The 24,350-nt window shown below is 45.1% G+C and overlaps 1 protein-coding gene across 2 annotated transcripts in view; it reads right to left on the minus strand.

The window, feature by feature from the left end:
• The window catches only part of SSBP4 (single stranded DNA binding protein 4), a 547,729-nt gene that overhangs the window by 393,872 nt on the left and 129,507 nt on the right, over positions 1-24,350 (minus strand). For both annotated transcript variants that reach the window (XM_030218716.1, XM_030218717.1), the window contains exon 3: positions 5,954-6,015. In XM_030218716.1, the coding sequence (XP_030074576.1) occupies positions 5,954-6,015 (62 nt within the window). The remainder of the gene's footprint in view (positions 1-5,953; positions 6,016-24,350) is intronic.

The following is a 24,350-nucleotide window of genomic DNA, read 5'->3' on the forward strand; positions in this document are numbered from 1 at the left end:
CGAAATTGGAAGATTCAGTTTTGGTGTGTTAATGGTGGTGAATTTGTTCGTGTTATGTTGCAAGATGAGTATTAGGCATTGGGTTTTTTCTGCATTGAGTTTCAGCTGAAATGCATTTGCCCATGTATGCATGGTCTGTAGGCTTTGGTTGATGTCGTTGGAGATTTCCTTTAAATCTTGTTTAAATGGGATGTAGATCATTACGTTGTCTGCGTATATATATGGGTTGAGGTTTTGGTTTGATAGTAGTTTGGCCAGGGGTACCATCATTAAGTTGAATAAGGTCGGTGAGAGGGGGGAACCCTGTGGGACTCCGCATTCGGGTGTCCATGTAGCTGATGTGGTCAAATTAGATGTCACTTGGTATGATCGTGTGGTTAGGAACCCCTTGAGCCAGTTAAGAACGTTACCTCCAATTCTGAAGTACTCGAGGATATGTAGTAGTATTCCATGATCAACCATACCGAAGGCGCTAGACATGTCAAATTGTAGAATTAGTATGTTCTTGCCAGTTGCAATCATTTGTTTAAATTTATTCATGAGAGTAACTAGTACCGTTTCCGTGCTGTGGTTAGCCCGGAATCCTGACTAGGAGTCGTGTAGTATTGAGAATTTGTTTAAATAGTTTGTGAGTTGTTTGGTTACCATCCCTTCTATTAGTTTGGTTATTAAGGGAATGGATGCAACTGGCCTGTAGTTGGTTAGTTCATTAGCACTCTTCTTTGCGTCTTTGGGTATGGGGTGAATAGAATGTTTCCTTTCTCCTTCGGGAAGAGTCCAATTTGTAACATATAATTCACATGATTCGTGAGGTCTGTTTTAAATTGTTGGGGAGCAGATGTCATTAGATTGTTTGGGCATGTTTAATTTGCAGTGAGATTTTGCGAATCTTTTGAGCGTTTGGGAGATGAGATCCTCCGATAATATCTCGAAGTTGGTCCAGGTTCTGTCTACTGGGTATACACCAGGGTCTAGGTCTAGACAGTCATGGAGTGCGGCGTAATCGGTGGTGCTGACTGGTATTTTGAGTCGTAATTGTACGATTTTCTCATTGAAGTATCTTGCGAGATTGTCTGCTCCTGGTGTATCTTTGCTGTTGGTTGTGATTGGTGTGATAGCTAGTAATTTGTTCACGAGTTGGAAAAGTTTATGTGTGTCTTTGTAGTTTGGTCCGATTTCAGTTTTATAAAATAATCTTTTAGTTTGTCTTATGGTGTATTTGTATTTTCTTTGAAGTTGTTTCCAGGCGTTGAGTATGGGGTCGTCTTTCTTTTTGTTCCATGCCCATTCTAATCTTCTAACTTGTGTTTTACGTTTTTTCAATTCTTCATTGAACCATCCTGGCGGTCACAGTGATTCATCTTTGCTGCCTGCACTAGCCCTGCAGGCTTCCCTCTGCAGCATCCTGCCCTTGTTCATGTCACTTTTTTGTTTCCTCACTGGCAGGTCATGGGAGAGGGAAGCCTGCGGGGCCAGCAAAGGCAGCAAAGATGAATTGCTGTGGTCACGCCTTTGAGGTACATCGGAGAGAGACGGGGAGTTTCACAGAGGGGGAAAATGCTGGGCCACTGGCAGAGGAGAGTGGAGTGAGGAGCCGCCGCTGGGTGGGCCTGAGTCAAGAATTAGTTTGTCCTGTGCCCACTCATAGCTACGCCTCTGCTTCATTTGTGGCTACTTAGAAATTTATTTTCCATTTTGGTCATCTCTCTTTTCCCATCTAACCTAATCATCACAGCAATGGTTCTGTGGCTGAGAGTGGAGGAGGTGGGGGAGTACAGAACACAGTTCTTTCCAGAGCATGGTAGGCATGCACCCTAATTCTAGCCATAGGGGAGGTAAATACATAAACCTTAGGTACCAGTTAGATGGGGAGCCAGAAATAATAATCACAGCCAGTGATTTTAGAACACGGCACAACTTATACATATACTCTGCAAAATGTAGAGATCTGCATATGTGGAAAGGAGACGTGTTCTGAGTGATCCTTCCACCTACACATGTATACCATGGAGTCAATATTCAAAGTGATTTCACTGGCCAGATATGGCTCCTGGCCAGTTAAACCACCTGTTTGGGGTTAACCGCTAATTTTCAGAGGCACATTGGGTCCCTGTTACCAAGCTGCAGTAAAAGGGTGCCGGTGCTGGTGTCGACGCATGTTTTGCATATGCGCCGAGGCCCCCTTTTATCACAGTTGGTAAAAGGGAAGTCTCACTTTCCTACAGGAAATGGCCAGGTGGCAAATAGGGCTCCCGCGTTAACCCAGTGGTAACCGGGCAGCGCACGGCACTGCCCGATTACTGTCAGATTAGGGTTACCATATTTGGTCCCCCCAAAAAGAGGACACATGCCCCGCCCCCACCCCACCCCTTTCACACCCTCGCTCCTCCCCCTTTCACACCCTCGCACCGCCTCCTGTCACATATTCCCCTCCCACTGTCACCCCCCTCCACTCTCCTCCCCGTCACCCCCCTTCCCTTAACTTACTCTACTGCCCTGGTGGTCTAGTGACCTCTTCGGGGCAGGAAAGAGCCCCCTCTTTGCTGCCCGGAGTGCTGCCCTGCATCCTGTTGCTGATCTTGGCGCCGATTCAAAATGGCCGGCAAGAGTTGAAGTCTTGCGAGGTCGCTTCAACTCTCGGCGGCCACTTTAAATCAGCACCGAGATCAGCAACAGAATGCAGGGTAGCGCTCCAGCAGGAAAGAGAGGGCTCTTTCCTGCCCCGAATGCGGAAGAGGTCACTAGACCACCAGGGCAGTAGAGTTACTAATCTACTGCCTTGGTGGTCTAGTGACCTCTTCCGCCTTTGGAGCAGGAAAGAGCCCTCTCTTTCCTGCCCAGAGCGCTGCCCTGCATTCTGTAAGGGGAGGGGAGGGCCGGGAGGCTAGCATAGGACGGCCCACCCACCTGCCAGCCTGCCCGTTTGTCCAGAAATCCGGACAAACGGGCAGATTGGCAAAACCTGCCCGGTTGCCCGGACATGTCCTCAAAAAGAGGACATGTGTGGGTAAATCCAGACATATGGTAACCCTACGCTGGATACACTCCGGCGCTACAAAAATATATACATTTTTGTAGTGCCAGAAATGACAGTGTGCTAGGGGTGGGAAGTACTGCCAGGCTGCTGCGGTAGCCCGGCAGTACTTCCTGTATAGTGAGCAGTAAGCCCGCCTTGGGCTTACCGCCACTTAGTAAAAGGAGCCCTTAACTGGTTAGTGCCACTGAAAATAATGATTAGTACCGAACTGAAAACTGAGTATTTTGGAGAATGTTCTGGGGGCGAAGTCAGCCCTTGGCTAGTTAAATGCCAATATTCAGCACTCAATCAGCCAGGTTAACCGCATAAATGAGAATGCATAAAAGTCAGTCCTATCTTTATGCAGTAACTCGCTATGGCTTTACCAGCTCCAGAAATTCAATGTTGTTGCCTAGACAGGCCTGGCACTGAGGGATCCTTTTACAAAGGCATACTGAAAATTGGCATGCGGTAGTGCAGGTGTGGATTTTGGGCACGCTGATTCATTTTTTAGCACGCCTGTAAAAAAGGCCTCTTTTTTTATTTTTGGCTGAAAATGGACATGCAGCAAAATCAAAATTGCCACGTGTCCATTTTTGGTCTGAGACCTTACCACCAGCCATAGACCTAGCGATAAAGAATCTGGGCGGTAATGACCTATTTGTGTCAAATGCCATTTGGTGCGTATCTGTTACGCGCGCCAGAAAATAAAAAAATATTTTCCAGACACATGAAGTAGATGCGCGCCAAAATTGAAATTACCGCAAGAGCCATGTGGTAACCAGACGGTAACTCCAATTTGGTGAACGTTCGGTGCACGTAGGCGCCTACACGGCTTAGTAAAAGGGGCTCTGAATTTCTAAGTTTAACGTCGGTAGCGGTCAACAAAGTGCTGATTGCCGCCAGCTGAATATTGGACCCCATATCTTTATAAAAGTAATACACATATATCTTGGCACATTTAAGCATTGACACCTGGTCAAAAGTCACATAAGCCCCTAACTAACTTGTCCTTTGAGACCTGAGTCTTGGAGGAGTGCTTGATGGTGGAAATGTGTTTGGGTCTATCCCAGCAGAGGTGGATTTCCTAGTCACATTTTCCCTTTCTGAGGAAGACTCGCTTCTTCCCTGTGTGAGCATGTTTCTAAAATTCACAGCATGGACACACAAGCGTTTGGTGGCCCTGCATTTTATAAGATGCTCCTGAGCTGAAACAACAGATTATCTGGGTGAGATGTTAAATCACCAACACTTTTGTGCGCTCACTGAAGCATATTCAGGAATGTATGAGCATAATAGAGAACTGTATTTCAGCTCACCGACTCAAAATTAATAAGGAGAAAACAAAGTTTTTGTGGCTTGGAGCTAATAATGATCTGAGATATGTTTCTCATTTCACTATTGAGCACAATATTTTCTCATTGGACCTAGATTCCAAGATTTTAGGGGTTGAACTGGATAACTTGCTTACAATGCAGCTTCAGGTAAACAGCATGGTGAAGTCTGCTTATTATATCCTTAGGAAATTAAGATCTATAAAAAAAGGTATTTTACTGTAGATTTATTCAGGATACTTATTTAGTCGTTTTTCTTGCCTCAATTTGACTATTGCAACCTTGCTTTGATAGGTTGCTCTAAGACCTTGTTAAATCGATTACAGACCGCTCAGACATTGCAGTCAGGCTGATATATGGTCTAACCAGTTTTGATTCAGTTCAAAGTTATTATTCTAGGTTGCACTGGTTGCCGATTAGTGTGCGGATTGATTTTAAAATGTGTGCTATGGTTTTTAAGATCTTGACTGAAGAGGCGCCTGCTTATATAACAACCACAGAAGAACAAGAGTCCTCCGACTGAAACAACCCAGATGAGCAAATACAGCGGGGGGTGACACGAAGGATGATGCAGAAACAAAAATGTCCAATGGACTAAAAAAGTTCACATCAGAACCTTTATTAAAAGTAAAATGGGCTTTACACGAATCGTGTTTCGGTCACAAGGGCCTGCTTCAGGAGTCCCTGTGAGTCATAGCTGTATGGCTACACAGCGTTCTGCAGATGTCTGAAGCAAAAGTCTAGTTGGCTTTGCTGCTAATTAGCCGTGACTCTATTTGACAGCGCTCTTGAGATTCTTACACTTCGACTAGGACTTTTGCTCCTGAAGCAGGCCCGTGTGGCTGAAACACGATTTGTGTCAAGTCCATTTTACTTTTAATAAAGGTTCTGATGTGAACTTTTTTAGTCCATTGGACGTTTTTGTTTCTGCATCATCCTTCATGTCGCCCCCGCTGTATTTGCTCATCTTAGTTAATGTTACTCCATAGTATTACTTTGATATACAATACTAGGGACCAACCACTATTGTGTTTTCTGGAAACAACGAAATTGAAGTCGAGCAAACATCACTCTGCATCTTTACAATATCAGATGGTACCAATAGGGAATGGGTTACCTTTATCACTTAGGGCTAGCAGTCATTACCTTAGCTTTCAGAAATATTGAAAAGCGTTCTTTTTTGATAAATGTGGTCTTTCGAATGTGTCTTAACAACTTGAAGCCTATTGTGAGAACATTATAATTTGTGGTTTTGTTATGTTTTTCTTATGTAATTCTTGAACACTATGGTTTGGTTTATTTTTATTTATTTATAAAACCTGTATCATTGACCCGACATGGGCCGTGTTTTGGCGCTAAGCACTTGCGTCCGACGATCCAAATCGAATGATCCCTGATGCAGGCGCTTAGCACCGAAACATGGCCTATGTTGGGTCAATGATACAAGTTTTATATACAGGACACTTTTCTGCAGCTTGACATAGGCGTCGTTTTGGTGCTCACCTTACTTTTTAAAATATCTTCTGGGCGCCCTAATATGGAATGGTTTGGACCCTTTGATAGCGCTTAACACTTGAGTAAACAAACAAACCAGGTTACTTACCACCACCATGAGTGCAAAAACCCAGGAGGCTCGCCTAACGTAATGTTCTTTTCCCATCGGATCTACAACAGAGAAAAAGGACAGGACCGTACAGGTTAATGGTAAGGTTCATTGAATGGGATTTTTACATGACCAAATGAGAGAACAGGCTAATACTTCAGAAATCCACTTCTGTGGCTGCACAGAAGTAGTACAAGGACTCCATTCAAATTTTCAAAGCAGAGAAAGGAAAAGCAACAAGCATTATTGTCAATTAGTGAAAATCACAGATAGATGCAGGGTGTGGCTTGGCGCTATTTTCAAAATTTACCGGACTTCCATAGGGTGTGTACTTTTAGATGGTTTATAAAGATGAGTTCTTGGGGTTATGTTTAGCTTGAGGAAGGGAAGCAGCACCTGTACATTTCATTTTCATTTACTTTATCCCCACTTGGCTACCAGTTCAAATACAGCAAGCGCAAAGTGCATGCACACTTTTGTGAGGTCACACATCACGCTAGTTGCTTTTCTAAAAGAAGCTACCCAGAAAGTTCCTCTCTGAAAATCAGCCACATAGCACACATTCACGGGTCAACTTTCAGAACTGTGAAGAGAGATGCAAAGTGTGTGTATCTCCCCTAAAAAATTGCCCCAGGAAAAAGTACCTGCAGAGCTATGGCCCTCTCCTTGGTGACTATTGGGTTTGACCCTGGATGTAGTTTAAAAGCTGCTATGTCTCCTTTTGATTTGATACTGCCAGCATACAGGTTCCATTTTTATAAAGGTGGAGGCGGAGCCCATCCTGTCAGTAAAGGCTCCCATTTTCCCAAAAGCCCCCTAGTTCCTAATGAGTCTAAAGTCATCCTCCCTGCACCATTTCTCATCCACGCATTGAGACTCTGCCTGCCTCTGGGGTCCGGCGTGGGAAACTGAGAGGCTAAAAGCCCACCTTTTTTATGCTGCTTTTAACTCCTAACCCTTATTCACTTGTTCAGAACCCTTATTTTATCATCCTCACTTAATATTCCCTTATCTCTTGTTTGTCCTGTTTGTCTGGCCTAATTAGATTGTAAGCTCTGTCGAGCAGGGACTGTCTCTTCATGTTCAAGTGTACAGCGCTGCGTACGTCTAGTAGTGCTATAGAAATGATAAGTTGTAGTAGTAGTAGATATGCATCTGCCTCTTCCCTGAAAAGCACACACAGTTTTGAAAATGCAAAATCAAGCATGCTGCTGCCTCCCTTGATGTAACCCCATCTCTGAACTCAGCTACTGATCCCCATGCATAATTTTGCCCGCCTACAAGGTGGAATACTTTCAGGTTACCAGTTAAATGGCTTCTGAAACTTGCTTTCTAAAAGTGTCCATGTAAACTCCCATTTGCGCATGTAATTTTATGCGTGCCCTTGCCGCACTTGCATGACTGCAGTTACACCAGGTCTATGGCTGATGCAGCTGTGTGTATGTAAATTTTAGCCCCTCACTGTGTTACACTGGGGTGCCTCACTTATACAACCGTATCCTAAGTGGTTTTCAGCTCTGTGAAGAGCAGGACCCATCATGTCTGCTTAAAATACATAAAAGGAAGTAGTCCTAAGACACTGGAACAAGAAAGGGTCACATTAGCCTTCAGAGATGATGCACCAAAAGCTAGACAGTGGATTCTGTACTTATTACCTAAAGATAGGCACAAGTATGGATTTTATAACTAACATTATAGAATATCGCCTAAGTGTAGTTACTTGTGCAACTGCAAATTAGGACCAAGAAGTGCCAATTAACTCCAATAACCATCGATAATTGGCTGTTTGTGTCAATTTGCACTATAACTGGCAATATTCTATTGCCTGCGAGTGCAATTTATTTTTTTTTAGAAACATGATGGTAGATAAGGGCCATCCAGTCTGCTCATCCTCAGTAACCACTATCTCCTCCTTTTTCTAAGGGATCCCATGTGCCTGCCCACATTTTCTTAAATTCTAACACAGACCCTGTCTCCATGACCTCCACTGGGAGGCCATTCCACACATCCACCACCTTTTCTGTGAAAGAATGTTTTCTTAGATTCCTCCTAAGTCTATTTCCTCTTAACTTCATCCTATGCCCTCTCATTCCAGAGCTCTCCTTCATTTGGAAAAGGCTCACCTCCTGTATATTAATGCCACTGAGGTATCATATCCCCTTCTCTTCCAGTATGTATATACATGTTAAGGTTTGTAAGTCTGTCCCTATATGTATGTTTTATGACCAAGACCGCTGACCAATTTTTGTAGCCACCATCTGGACTGACTCCATTCTGTTTATATCTTTCTGTAGGTGTGGTCTCCAGAATTGCACACAGTAGTCTAAATAGGGCCTCATTAGAGACTTATACAAGGGCACTATCACCTCTTTTTTCTTGCTGGTCATCCCTCTCCTTATGCACCCAAGCATCCTTCTGGCTTTGACCATTGCCCTTTCTACCTGTTTGGCCACCTTAAGGTCATCAGACACAATCACCCCCAAGTCCCGCTCTTCTTTCGTACATAGAAGCATTTCACCTCCTATAACGTACCGTTCCCTTGGATTCTTGTACCCCAAGTGCATGACATTGCATTTCTTAGCATTAAATCTTAGTTGCCAATTATCAGACCATTCTTCAAGCTTCGCTAGATCCTTTCTCATGCCATCCACACCCTCCGGGGTGTCCACCCTATTACAGAGTTTGGTATCATCCGCAAAGAGACAAAGCTTACCAGACAGTCCTTCCGCAATATCACTTACAAAGATGTTAAAAAAAGCAGCCCAAGGACCAATACCTGCAGTACACCACTAATAACATCCCTTTCCTCAGAGCAAGCTCCATTTACCACTACCCTCTGTCTCCTTCCATTTAACCAGTTTTTATGCCAGTCAGTCACTTTAGGTCCCATAACGAGGACACCAAGTACACCACATCTAGTGCCCCTCCCACATCCGTTTGGTCTCCCAGTCAAAGTTTGCACACTAAGAGGCAGATTCAAGAACGTGCACCAAAAACTAGACGTGAAAAATATGGGTGCTGAGCACTAATTCTGTAATGGCAACTGAGCATGAAACTGCCACTACAGAATAGAGCACAAGTTGGCATATGCGCCTAATTACGCCATGTGAAAGGCTGATGTAAATGCAGCCACCTACGGTTGCCAGTTGCGTGTGCAAGTGATAATATTAAATTATGTGGAACTGCAAAACCTGCCCTGATCCGCCCATGTGCACACCCCCTTTGTAGTTCTGCGCTACAGCATTTATGCGGTAGGTTTATAGAACATCGCCTATAGTAACATAGTAATTGAGAGCAGATAAAGACCTCTACGGTCCATCCAGTCTGCTCAACAAGATACTTTATATGTATACCCAAGTTTGATTTGTCCTTGCCTTTCTCAGGGCACAGACCGTAGAAGTCTCCCCAGCGCTATTCTTGCACTAAGTTCTGAAGCTAATGTCGAAGCCCCTTAAAATTTACACTCCAGCCCATCCCTATCTACTCAGTCACGATCAGGGCGTAGACCGTAGAAGTCTAGCCAGCTCCCGTTTTGTTTCCCAATTACCGGCATCGCCACCCAATCTCTGCTAAGATTCCGCGGAACCATTCCTTCTAAACAGGATTCCTTTGTGTTTATCCCACGCATGTTTGAATTCCATTACTGTTTTCATCTCCACCACCTCCCGCGGGAGGGCATTCCACATATCCACCACCCTCTCCGTGAAAAAATACTTCCTGACATTAGTCCTGAATCTGCCCCCCTTCAACCTCAATTCATGTCCTCTAGTTCTAATGCCTTCCCATCTCCAAAAAAGGTTCATTTGTGGATTAATACTTTTCAAATATTTGAACGTCTGTATCACGTCACCCCTGTTTCTCCTTTCCTCCAAGGTATACATGTTCAGGTCAGCAAGTCTGTCCTCCTACAGTTTGCAATGCCTAAGTGCAGTTACGCCCGTAACTACAAATTAATGCTAATTAACACCGCTTAAGGGCTATTACTGGTACTTAAGGCCAATTAGTGTCCAATTTAATAATTAAGTTTGATGCATAACTTGCGCTCCCAAATCTGCACGCTAGTTGGAAATTTGAGCGCAGAACTTTATAGAATCCAGACGGTAAGCATAAAGAGCCTTATTCTATAAAGGTTATGCTCCTAAAATTTATCCACCCAATTTTCAAACGAAAATGGCTGCTAAAATGGCACTTAAGCTACTCGCTGATTTTCAGGGAGAATAACTCTTGCCAGTCTCACTTTAAGCGTCCAGAGCTGAATATTAGCGTGGCCCGGTTAAAATCAGACCAGCCAAAGTTAAAGCTGATATTCAGTGCTGGTCACCGGAAATGGACCAGCTCTGAATATCCCGGTTTAGCACTGACCATGTTACATTATATATATATATATATATATATACACACACACACATTATATATCTCCTACAAACATGATTTGACAGAAATCACCAACGAAATCAAGCTCATGGGCTAATGCATTCCAAAAAAAACTCAATAGAAAAAAAAAACACCGCCTCATCATCTCATCCCAATACAATACATACAAACTCACAAACTTTAACACCCCAGGATATACCCTCCTTATCTCAAACAGCCTGAAAATTCTCAGAGTAACGATCGACCGTAACCTCTCATTAGAGACCCAAGCGAAATCCACCATAAAGAAAATGTTTTTCTCAATGTGGAAACTCAAACGCGTGAAACCATTTTTCCCGAGGGAAATATTTTGTAACCTGATACAATCAATGGTACTAAGCCACGCAGACTACTGTAATGGAATCTATGCGGGATGCAAAGATCAAATCATAAAAAAAACTTCAGACCGCCCAAAACACAGCAGCCAGGCTTATATTTGGAAAAAACACGTTTTGACAGCGCCAAACCACTCCGAGAAAAACTGCATTGGCTACCAATCAAAGAACGTATCACCTTCAAAAGCTGTACGATTGTTCATAAAATTATTTACGGTGAGGCACCTGGATACATAACAGACCTTATTGACCTGCCAACTAGAAACACCACAAAATCTGCACGATCATACCTAAATCTCCACTACCCAAGCAACAAAGGACTCAAATACAAATCCACTTATGCATCCAGCTTTTCCTACTTAAGCACACAACTATGGAATGCACTGCCAAAAATAAAAAAACTATGCCAGACCACCTTAAATTCCGGAAAGATCTAAAAACAGACCTGTTCAAAAGAGCATACCCCACCGACCCAACATAAAAAATACATGGACACCTGGGACACGATGTAACCAAAGAACGTAATGGACATTATCTGACTCCTCTCCCCTCCCTAAATTCCCCCCAATTGTACCTACCATACATGTACCTTATTTACCACAATATCACCTTGTATTCATTCACACCATGTATTTGTTCAGATCGGAATCGGCTAACGCCGTTAACAGTAATATGTAAGCCACATTGAGCCTGCAAAAAGGTGGGAAAATCTGGAATACAAATGTAACAAATAAAAATAAATAAATAAATATTGGGGCCTATGATCCTAAATTTAAGCTCCTAAATTACGAGCCTAATCGTAAATTTAGGAGCATAACCTTTATAGAATAAAGCCCGAAAATGCAAGTCTATATAAGAACTACTTCTAATCATTTCTATAACATTACTAGGTGTATGCAGCACTGTACACATTATATGCAGATACTTTCTCTGTCTCTAGAGGGCTCACAATTTAACTTTTTGTACCTGGGGCAATGGAGGGTCTCAAGGAGCTGCAGTAGGAATTAAACCCAGGTGGCCAGGATCAAAGCCCGATGCACTAACCATGAGGCTACTCCTCCACATCAGTAAAAAGGCTAAAGTTGTTCCAGTTGGATAGAACGAGGTGGCTATTGTGTGGTCCCTCTATTCAAAGCCATTTATCAGGAGAACAGCTGCCATTCTCCAGATAGAGGGCTTAGCCTTGACTGTCCCTCTATATTCATGGCACTATCTGGACAGTCATTGAATATCCCTGCTGACCACCTCAGCACTATCTGGATACTGCCAGGGCAGAGCAGGAAGTTATCTGGTTAACAGCGATACCCAGACTGCTACATGGATAAAGACAGAACTGAAAAATTGCTGTCCTAGCTCTATCTGGAAAGTTTTTCAGATAAGGGTTTGAATATTGCGTGTATGTGTTTAGCACCAGCACTGCTCACTATCCTTGTTCTACCTTAACACTTGCTGGATAATGCATTCGATGACATAACTTATCTACAGACGGTAATAAATAACAGATGCTTCTGGTAAGAACTAAGGACTCCCACTCCTTCCATAGCTAGTCAGATTTTCAGGAGATCCACAATGAATGTGCACAAGTTTGCAGTCGTACACATTGGTGAACCAGAATATGCAAACAGATGTCATGTGTCTGAAAAGCTCACTGGTTACTGGATCATCAGGATAGGTTTGGGAAGCCATGTTGGAGATATATGACAGATAAGATAGGATTGGAAATGTTGCTGAAGTGTATTCACAGACAGGATATACCAAATAGTCACATAGCTTCTGAACATATATAATTCCATTCAGGTGGATGTTTTTCAGTCTCTTAAGGCCATTCATATGACAGTGTCAGCTCACCAAAGTAGCCAAAATGGTTTAGTGCAAAGCAACTAGCCTCTGTGAACGGTTTCCATGCCTTCTTTTCTCTATCAGGAGGCCCTGCTCAGGGAGAAAAGTCTGAAAGCTTGCCAGTGTCTTATTCTACAAGAGTCACATTAACATGCTTCATACTACACATTCCAGCACTACCCAGACTAGAACTATTAAAGGTATCGCTATTTATTAACAGGGATTGAAGGAGATCCATTACGCTTTCTTCAGGGGTGTTTTCTTCTAATGATTATTTTGGTTTACAGGACAAATTTAGGCTTTCCCTTCAGAGGATCCAGCCTGTGAGAGTCTGCCCAGCAGCTGGGCTGTTCTTCAGGAGACAGGGTGGCTCAGAGGACTGGCCTTTCACCTCAGGATGCTGGTTTAAAACTTAACCCCGTGTGACGTGACCTGAGGTTACTGCCATCTGACCTCCAGGCAGTGGCCTATGCTAAATAAGGGTTCAGGATCCCGGCACATCTGACATAAGTGAAGAACAAGGCGGGGCTTTTCCTCAATCTACTCTGCTGACCTTACAGCCAGGATCATCATAATAGAATCATTAAGATTAATTTGCATACATTGGAGAGCCAGGATATGTAAGGAGAAATTAGACCTTACCTGCTAATTTGCTTTCCTTTAGTCCCTCCGGACCGGCTCCACCTGCTGGAAGGCGTGCACAACCCATCAGTCCAAACCTGGGCCAGTCCGGAGGGACGCTAAGGAAATTGATATTAGGGACATTCATTGGGTAGATCCGGAAAACACATTTAGCAGGTCGGTTATACGAAGTCCTAGAACAGGGGTGTCCAACCTGGGCCCTTGCCCAGCTGGGTTTTCAGGATTTCCATAATGAAACATGCATGAGATCTGTTTGCAGACAAATGGCTGTGCAAGCAAATAGATCTCATACATACTCATTGGGGAAATCCTGGAAAACACAACTGGATTGTGGCCATCAAGGACTGACGCTGGACACCCTTGCCCTACAATAAAGTGAAAAAATAAACAACTATGGTAGAGCTAGGGAAGCTTTTTCTTTATCCCCCATCCAAACAAGGTGTCAGGAACTCAAACCCTAGAACAGGCTCCCCACCTCAGTAATGGTAGCAGGTATATGTTTATTTATTTATATTTTGTTCACACCTTTTTCAGTAGTAGCTCAAGGTGAGTTACATTCAGGAACACTGGATATTTCTCTGTCCCAGGAGGGCTCACAATCTAAGTTTGTACCTGAGGCAATGGAGGGTTAGGTGACTTGCCCAAGATCACAAGGAACAGAAGTGGGATTTGAACTGGCCACCTGTGGATTGCAACACCGGTGCTCTAACCACTAGGCCACTCCTCCAAAGGACTAAATTTTGCATAGGGTACTGAAAAATCGTCGTTAGCGCCGAGCGCTATTTTATAGACTGTGCTCAGAGGTGGGCGCCATATATAGACTAGTGTGTGGCACCAGGATTTGTGCCTAATTTTGTACACCAGGATTTACACCAACTGAAACCTGGTCTAAATTCTCGTGCTTAAATTAGGTGTGGATCTCCCTTAATCTGTAACACTGCGCGCAAATTCCAGGAAAGCCCCAATCTGCCCATGCCCCTCCCATGGCCATGCTCCCTTTTCAGATATGTGCGATCCTGACACCTAAAGACGCACTCACAAATTTAAATTTATACCAATTAGCACCGATAACTGATTATTAGTGCCCAATTATTATTAGCTCATTTTATCAACTTAACTGTGCTCACAATTTTGAGCACCATATAGAGAATTAGGGTGAATATCACAAACTGCATGAACAAAACAATTAATACAATATTATTACAAAGTGTCAGTATACTATCTACCTGATTACATATGTACCTCACTCAGGGGTCCTTTTACTAAGGTGCGTTGAAATATGGCCTACAGTAGTGTAGGCGTGGTTTTTGGGCAAGTGCAGAATCATTCTTTAGCGCACCTGTAAAAAAGGCCTTTTTAAAATTTTTGCCAAAAATGGACAAGCAGCAAAATGAAAATTGCCGCGCGTCCATTTTGGGTCTGAGACCTTACCACCAGCCATTGACCTAGCGGTAAAGTCTCATGCAGTAATTGGGCAGTAATGACCTATGCGTGCCAAATGCAACTTGGTGCACATCTGATACGCCATGCAGTAGCCGTGTGGTAACTCCATTTTGGTGCGCATAGACGCTTACACGGCTTAGTATAAGGGCCCCTCAAAGAGCTAGTGTAAACAAGTGAATAGAGAAAAGTCCCAGAAGCTTCTCCCTAATAAATCGCAAATTCAAAGGTAATGCATTCCAGAGTACTGGACCCATAACACACCAAGAAAAGTAAAAACCTTCATGAGTGTCAGAGTCAAACCTGTTTCTGACTTGTGGCCAGATGTACTAAACTTAACGAGCCAGCAACGTGGTTTTTAAACTGGTTCTAGCCAGCTTAGCACGCAAGTAGTAAAACGGGACATGCTCAAACGGGTTCCCTGAGCTATTTTCCTGTCACGGTAGCAGCTAACGAAAACGGAATGCAAATGATCTACAGGTTATTATAATGAGCTAATTAGCAGATGCACAGCCGTTTTCCGACTCCATGCACCGTGGAAAATCTAGCGGGAGGTCTGCACCTCTCGTTGGGGCTGCTGAGCGGGACTCATGCAGAGGAGGACGCCAATCACAAAAGCTGAAGAGAAAACATCCAAGTGCTCGTCAGGGATGTCCTTTTTTGTTTTTTCAAGTGAAGGACATCCAAGTGTCTAACACTTGGACGTCCTTCACTCAAAAAAAAAAAATGGACATCCCTGACACGCACCTGGACGTTTTCCGTCAGCTTTTGTGATGGGCGTCCTTCCCGGACATGTTTTTCTTACGTGCCTGAAATGTCCACAGCCACTGAGGTTCTCTCAACATTCTCCTCGTCCCCTTCGAGGTTGTTTTCAGCTTGCGCCCCCCCCAGGATCGGGACGTGCAAGGACGTCCAAATCAAAACTATTTGGACGTCGGTCTCTCTCAGCCAATCACAGCTCGATTAGCTGATACCAGTGACAGATAAACGCGCTATGATTGGCTGAGAGAGACCTGGAGGGAGGGACGTCCAAATAGTTTTGATTTGGACGTCCCTCCCTCCAGGTCTCTCTCAGCCAATCACAGTACGTTTAGCTGCCACCGGTATCAGCTAAACGTGCTGTGATTGGCTGAGAGAGACCTGGAGGAAGGGTAGTCCAAATGGTTTTGATTTGGATGTCCTCGCATGTCCCGATGCTGGGGGGGAGGGGGGTGCAAGCTGAAAACAACCTTGGGGGGGGGGGGGAAGACGGAGAATGTTGAGAGAACCTCCATGGCTGTGGTCATTTTAGGCACGTAAGAAAAACACGTCCGAGAAGGACATCCATCACAAAAGCTGAAGGAAAATGTCCAGGTGCTCGTCAGGGACATCCTTTTTTTGTGTGAAGGACGTCTTTCGCATGCGCAGAGCAGCCAGCATAATGCGCATGCTCAGCTGACCAACTGGCTTCCCCTCCTTAGAAAGGAAATCGCGTGCAAATGAGCTAACAGCGAGCAGCTCATTTGCATGCAATTTCCTTCATGCATGCCTGTTTTTTACCGATTTGCTAAGGAATCAGTAAGGGAAGGGCTCTTTCCGTGGGGTTAGTGCATCTGATTGTCAGTACATTCAACAGGCATTGTTTCATTGACCTCAAAGCTCGGGATAGTTTAAACATTCTTAATGAGGATGGTCTATAACATCAAGAACTTCATTACTGAGTGCTTCACATGGATTACAACAATAAAGTACATAAGTACATAAGTATTGCCATACTCGGAAAGACCAAAGGTCTATTGAGCACAGCATCCTGTTTCCAACAGTGGCCAATCCAGGTCACAAATACCTGGCAAGATCCCAAAATGTACAAAACATTTTATACTGCTTATCCAAGAAATAGTGGATTTTCCTCGTCCATTTAATAACGGTCTATGAACTTTTCCTGTAGGAAGCCGTCCAAACCATACAACAATAATATAACATAAAATAAGCATTGCTATCAGTGCATTTTTTCTAGCAAAAAAGGTGCTGGTACTCAAATGCCAGGCCACCCTTCAGGGGTGGGGTGATCACTGAGGGAGCCACCCCACAATAGCCAGGCCCCCTGCAACCAGTCACAGAATCTATGACAAGGCACAATTTGTATGTAGAGTCTGAGCTCTTTCATTAAAACTTGGGGGACCATAGGTCAATTTTAGCAGACAATGGAAAAGGTACTGATACTCAATACCCCCAAGCACCCCCTCAAAAAAAGCCCCGATTGCTATACTAAAGGACCATCAAGCCCAGTATCCTGTTTTCAACAGTGGCCAATCCAGGTCCAAGCACCGGGCAAGATCCCAAAAGAGTAACACAGATTTTATGCTGCTTATCCCAGGAATAAGCAGTGGATTTTCCCAAGTCCACCTTAATAATGGCTTATGGACTTTCTTTTCGAAAACAGTCCAAACCTTTTTTAAACCCTGATAAGCTAACTGCTTTAACCACATTCTCTGGCAATGAATTTCAGAGTTTAATTACGCATTGAGTGAAGAAATATTTTCTCTGATTTGTTTTAAATTTACTACTTAGTAGCTTCACTGCGTGCCCCCTAGTCCTTGTATTTTTGGAAAGAGTAAACAAGCAATTCATGTCTACCTGAGTCCACTGCACTCAGTATTTTATAGGCCGCTATCATATCTCTCCTCAGCCGTCTCTTCTCCATGCTGAAGAGCCCTAACCTCTTTCGCATTCCTCATAAGAAAGTCATCCCATCCCCTCTATCATTTTTGTTGCCCTTCTCTGTAGCTTTTCTAATTCCTCTATATTGTTTTTCAGATGCAGTGACCAGAACTGTACAAAATATTCAAGGTGCTGTAATACCATGGAGCGATACAAAGGCATTATAATATTATCATTAGATGCCATTGGGATGAAAGGAGCTGCCTCCACCTACATTCACGGTTGCCATAAAGCTGTACATCATGGGAACTGGAACCAATTTGTTGGAAGCTGGAGGTTTTAAGCTGGCTAAAAGCAGGTGAGAGCCTAAGTAATAGGGCCGTCCTACTGATACTTCTTGGTTCCCAAGTCAGCTGTGAGGCAATGTGATGTGGATCAGGTACAGCCGCCATGGCCGGGGAACCTCGGTTGGGCTTCACACTCATTAGTTCCCTCATACAGAGTGGGAATTAAACCTTTTAGGCCACATACTGGAGGAGAACATTGCAGGTAATTGAGTTCTTAAAGAGCCAAGCAGGGTAGGCAGGTATGAGAGAGAAGGCGCAAAAAAGCCGACATTCACATCCATGCAGCAATTGTGAATTTAATCACGGATACTATAATAAATCTATTTCCTGAAACCTTTTCTGTGTTTAGACAAGACTAAGCTCCTCAGAGAAAGGACCGGTGCTTGCGCAATGTCACAGAAATAAGAAGCAGTACCAGTAATACTCACTGTAGCACTGATCACTCTTATCAGTTAAAAGAAACGTTTAGCTGAACGACGGTTGAAGGGAGTGAGTCCTTTCACTGTCCAGGGTGGTTGATGCAATGTGCCACGGGGCAGGATGCCCACATCTGTGATCTGTTCTGCTCTGTCTTGGTGCTAATGGGGTTCAGCTAGGGTCAGCTTAATTGTTGGGCAGACCAGGCGACTGCCTGGGGGGGGAGCAGCAAAGAGCAGTCGCAGTCCAGGAAGAACAATAGGCTTGGAAAGAGCTACTAACTCCAAGAATCATCACCACATGCTTCTACTTGCTGGGAGAGTTGGTAATTTTCAAACTGCCTACTTCAAGATCAATTCTATAACCCAGGTGCTCACATTAACATGTGCATTACATGTTTAAATGTTTAGAATGGCATACGTGTGCCTTTGTGTGCAGATATGCAGTTACATGCAAACATTCTGCCTAAGTGCTATACTGAAAATATCCGCTTAACTTATTTGCAAAGGGGTGGTCACAGGGGCAGAGAACAGGCGGGACCTAGGCATTTGTGATTTACAGAATACTGCCACATTTAGGCATTCATACTTAGGCCGGCTCTATGGCTGTTGAACTGTGGGTGTCTAAACGTTAGGTCAGCGGTTCCCAAACTGTGTGCTGCGGTACCCTGGTGCACCGCAGCAAACTCTCAGGGGTGCCGCAGTGCATCGCCCCCTACTGTCCCCTCCCGCAGGTGCAGCAGATCTGCTGCTTCCCGCTTCTTCCCCCACCGCCACTGCAGTGCTTGCAGCTTACATTTTCAGGTGTCCGTGATTCACACAGGCACTGCGGGGACTTCCCTCTGCTACGTCCGGCCCTTACAACAGGAAATTGCATGAAAGAGGGCCAGACGCGGCAGACTGGGAAGGCCCCGAAGTGCCTGTGTGAATTGTGGACGGCCCAAAAATGTAAGGTACAAGCACTGCAGCGGCGTCGGGGGAAGGAGAAGGAAGTGGCAGTGATCCTGGACCTGCAGGAAGAAAGGTAGGAGCGATGCTGGATTTGGGGAAGGTGTGCTGGTGTGAGAGGAGGGGGTAAAAGGGAAAGGGGTGTGTGTGGAGACCTATGTGGTGGGGTGTGTGTGGAGACCCATGTGGCGGGGGAGGGGGTGCCGCGGAGATTCATGCGGTCGGGGGGGGGGGGGTGCCACAAACCGAAAAAGTCTGGGAACTTCTGCGTTAGGTGCATCAATACTGGGTTACAATACTATTCTATAACGGAACCTAGCCACATACTAGAGAGCTGCTTGGGAATGGAGGTTGTGGGACTCCCGTGGAACCCACAGGGTTCCTGCAGGTATGGAAGAAGTTGGCGCAGGATTCCCGTGGGGATGGAAGAAATTGCCATGGGATTCTCACAGGAGTGTAGTCAGAATCTCTGGTGACTCCAGAATGAGGCTTGGAGTGTGAGGAGAGAGGCAGTTGGAGTGCCAGACTGAGGTTTGGAATGCCCAGAGAAGCAGCTGGAACATCAGACTAAAGCTTGGAGCACTCAAAAAAATCCAAAAAAATCACAGGAGGCTGTTCAGGTTGGGAGGAAACAGAGGGCTGCAAGCACGTAAATAATAGTGCTGACTCCTGCAGGTACAGGTGGGTATGGGTTGGGATGGAATGGAATGGATCTTAGCAGGTATGGGTTAGATTCCACTGGGAATGGGTGAAATTTCTGCCCACGTGCAACTCTCTACAACATATGTTCTATTATAGGAAGGTAAAAGTCTCACTCAGAAGTCTCAGTGTATTAAGTCACCACAACTGTCTCTTTAGACAATGTTCAAAAAGATTTAATACTCTCAATAAACAAAGAACCTCATGTAGCTGATTTCTGCTTAGTTATATCGTAAATGTTATGCAAAAAAGGGGTTCCGTGCCTGCTGAAGTCCAAAAGTTGATAAGGCAAACGTCCGAAGGTATTGACACTGTCACGGGTAATTGTGATCAATCCAAGGTTATCTAGTCACCAAAGCAGTTGGGCAATGGAGCCCCTTTTCCGCATAGTATTTACAATATAACGAGTTAAGTTTTTGTTTATTTATCAAGAGTGTTAAATCTTTTTAAACACTGGATATTGTCACTATAATAGGGACGGTTTTTCTTAGCCGAAATTATAAAAAGACAGTTGTGTTGACTTAACTGAGACTCTCTGGGACTTTCAGCTTCCTTTATTTGAAAATTGGTAACAGACCGGCCAATATTCAGCTACTGTTGGCTTTACTCCTGGATATTAAATGCTGAGCCGTGTCCGGGAACCAGCATTTAATATCCAGACATTCGTGAACGGAGACCACTTATGCAGTTGTGTAATATTCAGATGAAACCACGAGAAGTGGAAAGAATGATGATGTCCCACGAAAAGTCACAGGAGCAGGAGAGGAGTGGGAACAGAATCAGGCTCTTCAAAAAAACAGACCAAAGGCGTCCAACGTTGATATAAACTATTTATTGCAGGATGACTCAACACGGCACCATGTTTCGGCACTAAAAAGTGCCTTCCTCAGGGGTCTGTACAAATATAACACTTATAAACATCTTATAAATGCTAATGATTAGCACATGCTAAATGCTAAAGTCACCTACATAAACATATGGGCGACTCTAGTGTTTAGCGCGCGCTAAAAACACTAGCGCACCTTAGGAAACAGGGCCCTAAGTTTAGCAGTTAAATAGGATCGAATAAAAGTCAGTCCTATCTTTATGAGGTGTCGCTTAGGTGGTTAAGTACTAACTATATAAGAGATAATAGAATGCATTTTATGTCAGCTATTATCTCTGATCATAGGGTAAAGCGCAGGAGGATTGTAATCCTCCCACACTTGTTTGACAGGTCTGGGATGTCAAAAGCCCAGACTTGTCAAACACAGGGGCTGGAGGTCCGTGGGACCACCAGACCCCAAACAGCATGGCCCTGGTGGCCTAGTACCCCCACCCCGAGCCAGCGACACATGGGGCTGGTCCCCCAACTCCATTGACACTAGTTTAGGGGGGGGGGGCTGGAGATCTTGCTTACATGATGTGAAGCCCCGCTTAGCGCATCCCAGGATGCACTGGGCAGGGCTGGGCACCACCATTTTCCCTCATACAACAAAGGTAGGGGGCGGGGAAGAGGGCCTCTAGACCACCAGGTCGAGGGAGGGGGACTTGATTCACAATCCACTGGACCACCAGGGCTTTACTTGGGGGGATGCTGGCGGGTTAGGGGGGCTGGAGACCCACCGGATCTCCAGCCCCCCTGAACTTGTGTTGGGGGGACGAGCCCCCGGGTCGCTGGGGGGAGGGGAGATTCCTGCTCCTGTGGGGGGTATGCATTGGGAGGAATAGGGGTCAGCTAGCATGCAAATGCATGCTGGACAGGGCTCACCATTCCTCTCCAATGGTCTGCAAACCCTAACACTGGAATAGGGTCTGCTGCGTACAGTGTGCCAATGTTTGGTACGCTGCTCGCTGATCATTGGGGAGGAATAGGTTTAGCATACATTTGCAAACAACTTGCACTAAGAGCCCTGTTTTGCATGCATTTGCATGCTAGTTGCGTTCAGAGCCTGCGAGCACATGGTTTCACGCGCTCGGGGGGCTCTGATCATGAGGCGATAGCATGCAGCTTTTGCACTTGTGTTTGTTTCTGATCATCGGCCCATGAATATCTGGAAATAACACCACTGCTGGCTAAAAGTCACTCACCGCTGTTGGCTGAATATTTTTTTTTTTTGTTACATTTGTACCCCGCGCTTTCCCACTCATGGCAGGCTCAATGCAGCTTACATATACAGGTACTTATTTGTACCTGGGGCAATGGAGGGTTAAGTGACTTGCCCAGAGTCACAAGGAGCTGCCTGTGCCTGAAGTGGGAATCGAACTCAGTTCCCCAGGACCAGAGTCCACCACCCTAACCACTAAGGCCACTCCTCCACTCTATTGACCTCTTGGCATTCAAAATCTATAGCATGTAACTGTAAGGGGGACAGGCACATTGGAAAGTCACGGGTGGGTCAGGGGTGTGCCAAATATTTACATGCTAAGCTTGTAGAATCACATCAGTTACATGTGCAACTGTAACATTTAGGGGTCCTTTTACCAAGATGCGGTAAAAAGGGCCCTGTGGTAGCAGTGGGAGCTGCTTTTGCTGCGCGCCAGGGACCTTTTTACCGCAGTGGGTAAGTCCCTAAAAAAGACATGGCTACGCGGTAAGATTATTCTTACCGCATGGCCATGCAGGAAGGTGGCAGTAGGGGCTCCCACTGGGTTAACACTGCGCTAGAAATTATGGAGGTATTTTTTGTAGCAAAGGAAATGGCGTGCACTCAAGGCAGAACTACCTCTGGCAGTCGCGTTGGGCCAGCAGTAGGTCCGGGTTGCCACGCGGCACCCCTTTAGTAAATGGGACCCTTAGTCGTGTGCATTTACAGCAGCCATTGACATGATGCCACCGACCGTGACTAAAAGCTGGCACGTAACTGCGGACTTAGGCCTAATATTCTGCATAGAATTTGCTCTTACCGCACAGTATCCCAGCACCTAACTTTAGGAAGCCAGTAGAGAATTTACCCCCATCTTTATAGCGCTGCTAAATATATAATTTTTCCACATTATTCCCCAAATGTCCTGCTCAATTATCAGGCGCCTATTATAATATACACAGAAAAATACATCCAAGCAAAGTTTAATAAGTATGCTGTACAATTATACATATTTACAGATCATTCTGGGAGGAATATGTTAGGATGATCATGATTGTTGAGTTTAATTATCAGAAACTCTTAGAAGGGGGATCTAGGAACATGAAAGTTAATTGGAGAGGGGGAGAATATAGGCACCAAGGGTGTAGCCAGCGGGGGCCTCAGGGGCCTGGGCCCCCCCTAACTTGGGATCAAGCCTCCTCCGCTATTAGGTGGCAGGGATGCCCAAGCCCAGCCAGCCAAAGAGGTCTCCTGTGTGAGTCCCTGCCAGCGGGGGCCTCAGCGGCCTTGGCCCCCCCTCCTTGGGCTCAGGCTTCCTCTGCTTTAATAACTGGCAGGGATACCCAAGGCTAGCCAAACAAAGAGGTCTCCTGCGAGAGTCCCTGCCTGCGCTGTCTGAGCAGCACTCAAGTCAGCCGACACGCAATCAGCCACTGATACTGGCACTCTTCTGCATGCTCAGTTCAGCGACTGAAAGTTAGCTGAGCATGTGTGGGTGTGCTGGTATTGGCAGCTGAAGCATGCTGCTGATTTGAGCGCTGCTCTGGCTGCACGTGCAGGGACTCACGCAGGAGATCTCTGCAACTGAGCCCATCCCCGCCAGCAAAGGTGTGGTTTAATGTGGGCGGTGGAACATGGTGGGGTCGGGGGGAAAATACATGCCCCCTCAATCCACCTCTAGGCCCCCCCTCCCAAAATGGACTTCTGGCTATGCCACTGATGGGCACAAAGCTGCCAAGAGTGCCTGATACCCTTGCACTGACCTTGGGTCAACTAACCCCCTAGAGGTGCTAAGTAGAAATGGCAAGGCAGGGAAGGCTGAACCCTACTAACAGGAGAGGGCACATCCTAAGCTACATTTTATAAGCACATGGACTCTTCCCTCCACCAGTCTAATCATCAGAAGAGGCCACGAAGGGGAACAGGAGAACAGCCAGACTAGTCTATAATGCTTATTATAAGTATGGTCTAAGCCCCAACTGCAAAACCAATAAACTGCTGAGCTGCAGTTTAACCCCTACCCTCCCAATCCCCTTCTACCTCAATATTTCCCAAGGCATATCTTTCTGCCTGTGATAGACAACAGTACCCAAATGTGGATTTGTTCAGCGAATACCTCTCCTGAACCACAGTCAAGGTTCACGGTACACACATGGGTTTGAAGCATCTTCCACCTCCAATCAGTGTTAAACCATAGCCCAAAGGCCACATTAGGTCACCCTACTATGCAAGCAAGATTCCACTTGGGAAATTCACTGCATACAGCTGTGAGGCCTGCCAGAAAACATCTGCAGCCAGTGAAGCTAGCAGTCAACAAGGTTCAGTGCTCAGGGACCTTTTCTGAGCTACATTGACTCCTGAATATCTATACACTAATGATTCAGACACTTAAAGAGATGAATACTCAGAAAAGGTGAAAGTTACACTAGGCTTTCATCCTATTAATATTCCACTTCTAACTCTGGCAAAAATATTCATAGCGCCTAGTCTGTAGCTCTTGTCTTTTTTACTTATGATGCTATCATAGGTCTTCCACTGCTGTTACCACTGAGTGAGACTACACACATACTAAGACATAAACATCGCCACACTGGGACAGACCAAAGGTCCAT

The sequence above is a fragment of the Microcaecilia unicolor genome, chromosome 11, assembly GCF_901765095.1.
Source record: "Microcaecilia unicolor chromosome 11, aMicUni1.1, whole genome shotgun sequence".
NCBI classification, from domain to species: domain Eukaryota; kingdom Metazoa; phylum Chordata; class Amphibia; order Gymnophiona; family Siphonopidae; genus Microcaecilia; species Microcaecilia unicolor.